This window comes from Poecilia latipinna, unplaced genomic scaffold, assembly GCF_001443285.1.
Source record: "Poecilia latipinna isolate Pla-1442-1.1 unplaced genomic scaffold, P_latipinna-1.0 Scaffold430, whole genome shotgun sequence".
Classification (NCBI taxonomy): Eukaryota; Metazoa; Chordata; class Actinopteri; order Cyprinodontiformes; family Poeciliidae; genus Poecilia; species Poecilia latipinna.
Window position 1 is genome coordinate 42,784 of NW_015113046.1, and position 11,037 is coordinate 53,820.

Genomic DNA, 11,037 nt, shown 5'->3' on the forward strand with positions numbered 1-11,037 from the left:
ATCAGGGAGCCGTAATCCCATTTTTTGAGATTCAAAAAAAGTTTTCTTTTTGAAAAAAAAAAAAAAAAAAAAACACGTGGGGAAACACAGAAGAAGTCTGTTTTTTTTTGGTGTGTGTGTGTGGTTATATGGTTATAGATCATCCATCAGTGAAAATCCAGCCAGAGAGAAGAATAGAAGGGATGGATGGGTGATGAAGAGTTACAAAGGGAAGAACAGGAGAAAGACGTTTAGAGTTGAGAAGAGAGGAAGGTGTTGATGACAGAAGATAGAGACGGAAGGAAGGAGCAGGAGAAAAGCAGAAGGCTTGAAATGTATAAATGATATAAAGGAGTGAAGTAAGACTAAAGTCTAAAAGAAACTAGAGAATTAAATGAGACACAAACGTGGAAAAGGTGGAAATGAGAAAACTCGAGGAGAGTGGGGTAAATCACAACAGGAGGAAAGACGAGGCATTAGGGAGAATCTGAACTTGGAGGTAACTGCAATATGCAGGACTTTAAGTAAGAATCAAGAAGAAAATGAAAACTTAAAAAGAGACGAGAAAAGAAGAATGTTGTCTTTGAGTCAGGGCTGCTGAGGGGTAATTTCTCTGCTTGCATGTGTGTGTGTGTATGAGAGTGTGTGTTGGAGGACAGTCTGGGGTACAATAGTGGCCTGACAAGACCACAATGGAGACTTTGTTAGTATGCAGGTAGTGTTGGGGGCCACCCTACAGTCTCCCTACATGGCCCCAAGGCAAGACCTTACACACACACACACACACACACACACACACACGCATACACGCATACACAAGGACAGCAACTTCTGAACATGATAAACTTCAGTCCATGTGCAAGATTTACATACCAACAGGGGGACACACACACACACACACACACACACACACACAGTCAATCAAAATGAAGGAAGCTGCATCTGAGCTCTACAACTTGTTGCAGACAAAGTTAGAAAAATGTACGTCTTTAATGACACGAACACAAAAACATTGAAGCTGCTTTTCTTACTATGTAGACTACAGATGCATCACCTGTTGCCCTGTTTTGTTTATTTAGGTAAAAGTGAATCATTTTTTTCCTTATGCACAGGATGATTAATGAACAGTCCAGTTCAACTTCCTTTTGTTTCGTTGCATTAGGTAGACATGATGCTGCTTCCACATCACCTTCTTGTGGTAACAACACGGCTTCCACATTTGTAATGCCTGACCATAGCAGTCAATGAAGTCAACAATGTGTGTCAAACATACAGGATACCATTTAACCTTATCACAGCAGTTGGAGAACACATGTTATTGTATGAGTACGGATATTTTCTTCCTCTTCTTCATTGGTTTGCTTTCTCTTGGTAATTTCCAAGGACCTGTTGGGTTTAGAGCTGGACTTGCTGTGACTGAACTCAGGGCTGCAGTGTATTGTCGACTCCTCTGCTGCTGACGGATAAGGATGTTTGTGGTTGTACAGCGGTTTGATTGTTTGCTGAGAAATGATTGAGCCTGGAGATATGGTTTGGTTCAACTTTCCAGCTTCTTTCAACCAAGCTAACGAGCTGTTGTCCCTCCTCAAAGAGAGTGGTTGTCAGTTAATCCTTACAAATAAAGTAAGTCGGTTTTTGCAGTTTTTTTATTTACACTTTTTTTCCCCACTCTCCCTGGCATCCCACCAGCAGGTTTTGATTTGTCTCACTTAACTTTTACACCACAAAATGTTCCCACTTACTATTGACTAGAATTGGTGTTAATAAGTCAAGTATAAGATTATGAAAGACACAAAGGCATAGAGAGAAGAATTCCTTCAAGCGCTATTGAAATCTTCTGCTCCTTTGTCAATTAAAAGGCAAATGTTAGCCGCACCGTCTCGTCTTTTGTCTTTGCTATCGTGTGAAATATTATGACTGCGGAGTTGGAGCTGGAATGTTTCTGGTGTCGGCCCACAAACCTCTCAAGAATGTCTAAATCATAAACCCGACAAAAGTCTTTAACATCAACCCATTTTCAAAAGGTGAACTCAATCTAATTTTATTGTTCTTGTGAGCAGACACTGGTTGATAGCATGTAGAGACAAGACTGAAGATAATAAGTAGTGAGATGTAACAACAAGTCAGAAGATTTATGGGAATTGAGGTATGAGCATTTTTCAAGGGGCCAAACAAGTTGTTTGGAATTTTTTTTCTTCTGGTATCTGTGAAAGGAGTGCTTCCATTGTGAAATTTTGGAGAAAAAGAAACACCCTAATGAACTTCAGACTCTGGAGAATTTCCTAATAATGTTATCATCTGGCTTTCAACTTTTCTTTTTTGATTTGTCAGAATAAATTTCTACGCGTTTTTCATTCTCCGATAATTTCGATGTGATCTTAGCAACCGTCATTGTTATTGTGTTTCGTTTAATGGCCTCAGAGTAAAAGTAAACTGACTTACAAATATGTCTGCAGGTACGCCCGAGTCGCTGGAGGAAAAGGAGCGCCAGCTTTCCACCATGATCGGTCAGCTGATTAGTCTGCGGGAGCAGCTGCTGGCTGCCCACGACGAGCAAAAGAAGATGGCCGCCTCCCAGCTCGAGAAGCAGAGACAGCAGATGGAGTTGGCCAGGCAGCAGCAGGAGCAGGTAGGAACGATCCGGACAGGTGCTGGTGGGCAACGCCACCGAACGGTTCGACTAGCTCCACTCAGAAGATGTCAAATACATCTGGTCATGTCAAAGTACCTCGTATTTTAAATAGACTAGACCAGTTTGAAAGTATGGATACTTTCAAATGAGAAGTATTTATAGATGTACCAAGGTAGATAATAAAAATCAGTTTTGCTGTAGACCAGCAGAGCCAAACAAATCCAAACCCAAATCCAGCCAACATGTGTATGTGAACGTCATTTGGATTTTGTTAGGTCTGATGGGTCTCAAGGTTCATAATTGGTTTCAAGGAACCCATGTGGGTTCTACACGAGAGACCAATTGCGAGCCCCGATTATCAGGATGGCTCTAAAGATGATCTTAAGATATTCCTGTGTAGGAATAAGAGTGACCTGTTCCGCTCAGAAGGACGTTTGAAACGCTCCGATCTAAAAATCTTTGATATTCAACATGTTGGATTGTCTTGGCCCGACATCGAAGCGTGTGGCGTCCCTCAAGAGAAAATGAGCCTGTTGAGCAGCCTGTTGAATGTGACATGTAGTCAGTCAGACAGCAAGGTGACGAACACATGGAGGGGAGATCTAAAAAAATAAAAGGTAAAACGACGGCTGTGGCGGACCAGAAAGTCGAAGACGCTTTTGTATTGTTTGTTCTCTGTTAAAAACAGTCCTCAAACTATCGACATTGCTTCCCAGTCGGCCATGTTTGTTTACTCTGAACTCACATTTGGTCTTTTAAAATCTTTCCATGTGAACTATAATTTAGACTGAACTGAAATTTGGGCCAGGTCAGTCCGAAATTATTTGCTTGATGCTCAGATGGGACTCAGGCCTTGGTGGTGCATTTAATAATCCTACAATCGATGCAGCACAGAAAAGCGAAATTTGATATTTTGACGATCAGAAGACTACAGTAATTTACTTATCGTAGTTTAAAGGTAGGAGTAGGCAGCTAACTCTGTTGAGGAAAGACAGAAATTAAGGTGCAGATGTTCACTAGACTCTAACAGGCACAACGCACTGCACAATAAAAACACGCAACTCTGCCCTGCTCCGCTCCTATCAGTCGCACATCCCAAATGATTTGCTTTTGACTCATCTTGTCGTTAAAATGAGTGACGAAACGGAGCCGAAAGATGGTTAAAGTGAAAAACGGGAGAAATAACACGTCTCATTCAAACAATGGTCTACTAACAAAAGTAGTAAAGCTTAATCAAAATAATATGTTGGATCTATAATTGATGCTAATTAGTTGGGTCGGATTGGGTTGGGCCGGGTTGGACTTTTCAGGCCCAGTCTAAGCTGTGATGTGAAGTAGACGTAAGTCTAAGTCGAATCTGAATTAATTGTTTTTCCTAGTCAGAAGTTCGAATCACCATCTCTGATACAGCAAGGATTCATTAATTCATTTAGAAATGAATGTTGACAGAGGAAACCAAGCAGGTAATGCATAAATAAATCAACAAAACTCCCAACAAATGTATCGAAAGACCAGCTGATGTGTACTAGTTGCATTATTGGAGGCAAAAACTCTTCTAGGTTTAGGAAATATGCTTTCCTAAAATGAATTGACCTCTGATGAGGATTTCCCAAAAAGAAAACCTGCTTTCTTCTTCTTACATTTTATTGTCATTATATTTGATCTCTGCTACTTTTTTTTTCTGGTACTGCTATGTGTAATTAGCAAAATTAGTCTTACTTAAGTTTAATGCGCTCCTATTAAAAAGTTGTTTTTGTGGTCAGGCTTAAGGAATTGCTTGGTTTCTTCACATTATTAAGTAAGTCTATAAAACTCCCAATCATGCCTTGGTAATCTTCATGTCGTCTGCCGATACCCTTAAGTGTACTCTCTTGTTGTTTTTTTGTTTTGTTTTTTTCGTGTATGTACACATTCTTTATGGACTTTTTTTGCTGACTTTAGAAGTTTCAGCTGCAGTGTGTTAATCCAGATGTGAGTCTTCAGGTCAACGACTAAACGTTTGAAAGAGCAAACACAAGCAGAGAGGTGTTTTAGGTGCGCTGCTCCTCTTTGTTTTGGCTGTTTGTCGACATGTCACCGTGGGCTGGCATACGACAGGCTCTGTTTGGACACGTCCACACCTCCCATCAAAACACATACCACCTTTCAGAGCATTACAAAGGAGCAGGCGAAATGGGGAGAGTGAAAAGAAAGACAGATTCCAATATCAGCCAGTCATTTGGCTGTTGAGACTTGATAGGATAATGCCCTACAGACAAACCCCAGAAAAATCTGCTTTTAATGAAATATGACATGTGTGCAAATGGGGCGCCGCCTCCCATTCAGAAGCCTGTAATTATGTTTCGGAATAAATATACTAAACGATTCCTCAAGAAAAAAAGAAAAAGGAGAGAGAAGCAGCTGTTTTCCTTCCCCCCCTTTTTTGTGCTAAAAATGGGTGGAAGTAGTCAAACAACAAGTTCCCTCCTTTAAGGAGTCTGAGCTTTAACAACTGGCAGGTCCGTGCCAGCCATCACTGGACAACACTCAAGCCTTTAACCAGAGGAAAAGCATTTGACATTCAACAATCTCACGTTAGTGAGGATGATGGCTGCTTGTGTTTGAGTATATATAAGAGGTTTTCAAGGTGTTGAAAACATGTCAGTCTCAAAGCTTTATTGTAACTTGAGATGTCTTCATCAACCAACCACTTTACCACATAGATGTTGCACATATCGTCGACCTCACATGGTCAAGTAGCTTTTTTTCTATCTTTTTTTTTTCTTTTCAGGTGAGCCACAGCTTTATATAACTTTTTGTTTTGTTTTGCATCTTTTACAGTTAGCAGTTAGCTCTCAAGATGATATGAGATTCTTCTACTTTATTTTCTTTTGATTTCACAAAATATAATCAATCTGTGATAAGCATAGAATAATTCAATCCAAGTTTAATCAGTATGGCAACTTTGGATTTATGAAATAGAAATCATCAAGTTCTCAACATTTACCTAAGATATAGTAAAGCAGCCCTTAAGGTTACCACTGTGTAGCATCAGCTAACAGTTGCTAGCAGTTAGATACATTTAGCAACTGGCTAAAAGCCAGTTAGCAATAGATAATTATTTTCATTTGCCATTTTCCACTGACGACCCAAATGTTCCAAAATAGTCCATATTCCATACTTTATCATTCAAAATTTGTTCTCGTATCAAAGCAGCATAAAAATCCTTTCTTTGTGTAAAATTACGTTAAAAATTTCAATATTTTTCAAACTACTTTCAATAATCTGTAATCAGTGCAGAATTATCCAATTCAGTTTTTACCACTGTAAAAATTTACAACTTTGATCCAGTTAGCTCTTCAGTTTAGCGCTCAGGAATCAATGAAGCAGAAGCTAACTTCAGCAGGCTAATGGTTAGCCACTAGTGGAATTCTGACATTGTTTACAAAGTGTTTTTATCTTTTTATTGCTGCTATTATTTATTCTTACCACAGAGGAACCAAATGTTAAAACACAAATGGTTCATTGGGTTGACTTTTCAATGCTAATGTAGTTGTTTCCTAGCCCAGCTTACCGATAGCTTCAAAATACACATACAACAGGTTATCGAGCTGAAATTGCTCATTTTCATATTTTTGCTCATAATATTTAGTTAAACTTACTTCAACAGACAATTTAAAATGCTGATATCAGCTGGATATGCCAATATAGATAGCACATGAGAAACATTGAGATATTTTAGTTTTGTTTCTTTGTTTTTATTTTACCGGATCATATAAAATTCTGAAATAAAAATTTCAGAATTTTATATGGCTTGAGAAATAACAATCTCAAGTTGTTATTTGTGACAACTTGAGATTTTATGCTCAACTTGTCACAAATAACATCATTTCTGTTGTCATTGTGTGTGTGCAGATTGCCAGACAACAGCAGCAGCTTTTGCAGCAGCAGCACAAGATCAACATTCTCCAGCAACAGATTCAGGTTAGTTGGCAGATGCGTTTGTTCATTTTTTAAAAAATGTTTCTGCTCACATCTTTCACTCTTGCTTTATTGATGTTATTTTGTCCTTCCCTGGTCCAAACAGATATTTTGCAAAACTGAGATTTTATAATCAATTTGCACGTCACCAAAAATAAATATTTTTAAAAAGCTCCATCTGTGATCACAGAGGTTACTCAAAAACAGTGGCAGAATTAGATTAGATTAGGATTTATGACTGGAGTGAAGCTGTTTTAGTTGGGTTATTCTGCATCTGTCTTGATTTACCTTGACTCTGTTATAATTCAAATTTAAATGGAAGCAGAAGAAAGAAATGATAGAGAGGAGATGCATGAAAAAAAGGTCACTGTTGTTGGAGAATCTTCAACCTAGCACTGCTTTAGCCATGCTCAGGAGCTTCTTCTTCTGAAAATTTGATATAGTTAATGTTAATGACAGGAATCTATCAAGCAAGGAGATTATTTTTTCAAAACCAGACCAAACCATTTTAGCTCAGTGGTGACCCAGTAATCGCCCTGCTTGCCGCTCCATCGGTACTTTTTGCATCGATTGCTCCAAGATCAATACTCCAGAATTCCCAAGCCTCCTGCCTGCGTTTTGTTTTCCCCTCCCCTGACTCGTCTACTCAACAGCATGTGTTTCTCCTTATATGCATGTAAAACACTCTTTTTTATATAACACTTTTTCCCTACCATATTTTCTGATCAAATCGCAGCTTTCCTCGTAACTTTTATCAGTCGTGTTCCTCGTGTCGCCTTCTCTCTGGTTTCGAAGTCGTGTCTTTTTCGTTTCTGCCACCTGACGCTCTTCCGTTCCAAACCGCTGCATGCACATCCAGACTTAGCACCAAAATGAACCCCGACTGCGAGCCAAATGCTGTCAAATTTGCACACTGTGGCTAATAGCCACGTGGGAATTTTGCTCCACGTTTGATCAGCTTATTTATTTTTTACTCTTTTTAACGCTCGGACTAAATTAAATCGGCTCTTGAGCCAAACCGAACACAGCGCTGCGATGTGCGATGTTTTACCCCCCGTCACGTCTCCCTGCCGCTCTGGAGGTGTGATAGAGTTAATGAGGGGTTGTTTCCCCCCCCCATCCACACACTCTTAAGTTTTCTTTTCTTTTTTTTTTTTTTACTGCGAGACCCCACCTTTAGATCTTAATAAAGCTGCGATCGGACTTCATTAGGATTCTTAGCCCCCGGGGGGAGAGAGAGCGAGACCATAAAACAGCCCGTCTGCCACTCGGATCCTCTTCCACGCTGAGAGGCAGCGGATACTGTGTCATGTTTGGTTTTGAGGATGAAGGGACGTGCGGAAAATAGCTCTCCGGAGCGCCTCGTTATTGTGTGGGGCTTTCAGGAGCATCAGCTGTGTAGTTGTCGCTTTGCGCTCGTTTCTTCTTTTTTTTTTCAGCTTGCTTCCACAACTCTCTCTCTCTCTCCGTAGAAAATTCCAGAACGCCGGGAGAAATCATTTGTTTTCATTTTAAAAGCCACTTAGCAATAAATCCCTCCACCCGTCCTACACCCCCCCACTGTGGGGTTACAGCAACTTTTTGTCGTTTATTTAAAGAACAATAGCCCCGTCTTGGCACAGAGAGCCCGACTTAGCGAGAAGCATATGGTGGGTCTACTGTACGGAGGTGTAGAGTTATTATGGCTAAGCTCCAGGGTTTAGTCGCTGGGGTACGGGCTGTTTACGCTGTGTCGGATGTGTGTTGGGCCTTAAACACACAGGCAGCGCGGCGGCGGTCTGTTTCCACTTATCAGTTCCAGACCTGAGCTTCACTCAGGCCAATGCTCAGAGGAGCTGACCGAATGCTACTGTTTCAGCGGGGAGAGAGTCGGCCTCGGCACCCGCCGCCCCTTCACATCTCAATTCAGAAAAAAGCCAAATCTTGTCCAGATGCTGCGAATAATAGATCAATGCAAAGTAGAACATTTCGGAGCGTTCGCGCAAAGTCTCCTGCGTAATGAAACCAACCCAGCAACAGCGCTTACAGGGGATTTTTTAAAAATCTTTTTTGTCATTGTGAACTTTAACATGTTACAGATCAAGAGAAGTTTGAAAAAACCCAGAAAGCTTTTTTTTGTTTTGTTTTGTTTTCTATTGTATATTTTCCTGTTTTCTTGCTTCCGTTCCCTGGATGGTGTGAATGTGTTTGTCAGCTAATGTGGTGGTTTGGGGAGCAGGGAGGTTGTGAGGGGGGGAGCGGAGTTCAAAGTGTCCTAGGTTTCCTGTCATGTGGTTTTAAATGGTTCAGAAAGCCAGCAGGAGACAAGCAGGGGTTAAAGAAATGCTTCCGAAGGCCACATTCTGCTAGATATACTTACAAAACGTGAACACAGTGGAGCGACCAAATGCAAGACTCAGGAAAAATCACTTACCTCCTCATAGAGTCTGCTGGGGTTTTTTAGTACATCTAAATGTTTCAGATCATCAAATAACATCTAATATAAGACAAAAAATAACATTAGTAAACATAAATCAGGGCTTAAATTATTAATTGTGATTAATCAATTACTGAAATAATCGTCAACTAATTTAGCAATCGATTAATCATTAACATTTGCTGAAAAGAAAAACATATTCAAAGCAGTACTTATTCCAAAACTGAACAAAATAACACATACACACACACACACACGCACACACACACGCACACACACACACACACACACACACACACACACATATATATATATATATATATATATATATATGTACATATATATATATATATATATCTCCACATTCACTAAGAGAATGTTACATCATTGCATTTTAAGCAATAAAATGTAAATTTTGTTTTTTAGAAGAGAAATGTATTTATTTGTTTATTTCCATCTTATATTATATTTCTAATATTGTATAGAAAAGGCTTAGACAGTTTAATGAAAAATTTGCAGAATGTGTCTCTTTTTTGGTTAACCGATTAATTGATTAATCATGAGGATAATCGATAGATTAATCAATCACTAGAATAATGGTTAGTTACAGTTTTCAAATGATTTTAACTGATAATGGTAAAAAATACCAACATTACTATTTTAAAACCGGTTTTAAAATAGTAATGACCTTCTTTGGCAAAATATAAATTAACTTTAGTTGATCTAAGTCTTTTGTTTTAGTCCAATCAGCCACATCTAGGCTGGAAGTAAAAAATAATTACACAGGACTCGTCCGACAACACGAAGTAGGCTAAACATACAACATATCGGAGCCCGAGCCAAAGAGATCTAAGAAAGACGACTAATTGCGTCATTAGCTATGTTTATATTGAATTGTGATGCAAATTTTGAGCAAACTTTTAAAATGTCATAAACAAAAAGAAAAAGGAGAGAAAATATTTCCACCTCCTGGTTTGGGGCGAATCAGCCATGCTATGAAAAGCACCGCAGTTGTGAAATTGCGGGGGGTTTGACATTAGAGGAATAAATACCAAAGTTTTGCGCCAATTTGTAAAATAAATGCAGCTAGCACTGTCGACTCGACACAAAGAGATGGAGCGAAACGGCGTTCCAAGGCGTGAAGGTCTGATGACCAAAATCACAAAGGCTCCTCTCACATGTTGATGATCACTCAAGACTTTTGTCTAAATATCCTGCTGACTCATGATTCTTGTCAATCAAGAAAATATCAGTCAGAACAGTGAAACATGGCAGTGGTAGTTTGTTGGTGACCTTGACGTTTTGCCGTTATCGATGAAACTACAAATTCTTCTCTGCAGCCTGAAGAGTGTTCAGCTGTCAGTTTCTAACACTTAGGTCAGGTGCACCTTCGCGTTTACTCACGTTATCTTCTGTCTGGAGTTAAAATTAGTTTGATGAGCTGAAAGATGGAAGTAAGTCAGAACAGCCAAACCAAAGGAAATCATGTGCGTATTTGTTTTCAACGCTACGCCAAGAAGAGACAATTGGCGTTAACGCGTAATCACGCACATGTGGACAGTTCATGCCTTGCTCTGGCACAAACAACGTACGCACACACACACACACGCACACAGACACACACACACACACGCACACAGACATGCTGGTAGCAGTGGCGGGGCCCTTTGTGTGTGCCGTATGAGCCGAGTGGCCCAGCCCAGCCTGGTGGCTGACAGGCATGTGTCTTTGTTAAGTCAGTTCCTATAATGGCTCTCATATGTGGCCCATTTCCTTCAGGCCCACAAAGACGCAGGCCCTAACCGCACCGCCCGGGCCCTAGCTAACGGGCTAATTAATGACTGCAAAGCCGCACTCCTCCTCCTCCTCTCTGTTCTTCATTTATAACTCCTCTGTCTCCTCCTTCACCCGCCCTCCTCCGTCTTTTCCGTCTTTGGGTTTCTCGTCTCCTGTTTTTATTTTTCGTCTCGTGTCTTGTTTTTTTTTTTTTTTTTTTTTTTTTTATTTTCAAACCCCTTTTTTTTGCTTTTTTATTTTTTTTTTGTTCCAA

General features: G+C 39.9%; 1 protein-coding gene across 1 annotated transcript in view; it reads left to right on the forward strand.

Moving 5' to 3' along the window:
* LOC106950936 (SRY-box transcription factor 6) overlaps positions 1 to 11,037 on the forward strand; it is an 84,403-nt gene that overhangs the window by 13,908 nt on the left and 59,458 nt on the right. The window contains exons 2-3 of the mRNA XM_015038122.1: positions 2,436 to 2,608; positions 6,506 to 6,574. Coding sequence (XP_014893608.1) covers positions 2,436 to 2,608; positions 6,506 to 6,574 — 242 coding nt within the window. The remainder of the gene's footprint in view (positions 1 to 2,435; positions 2,609 to 6,505; positions 6,575 to 11,037) is intronic.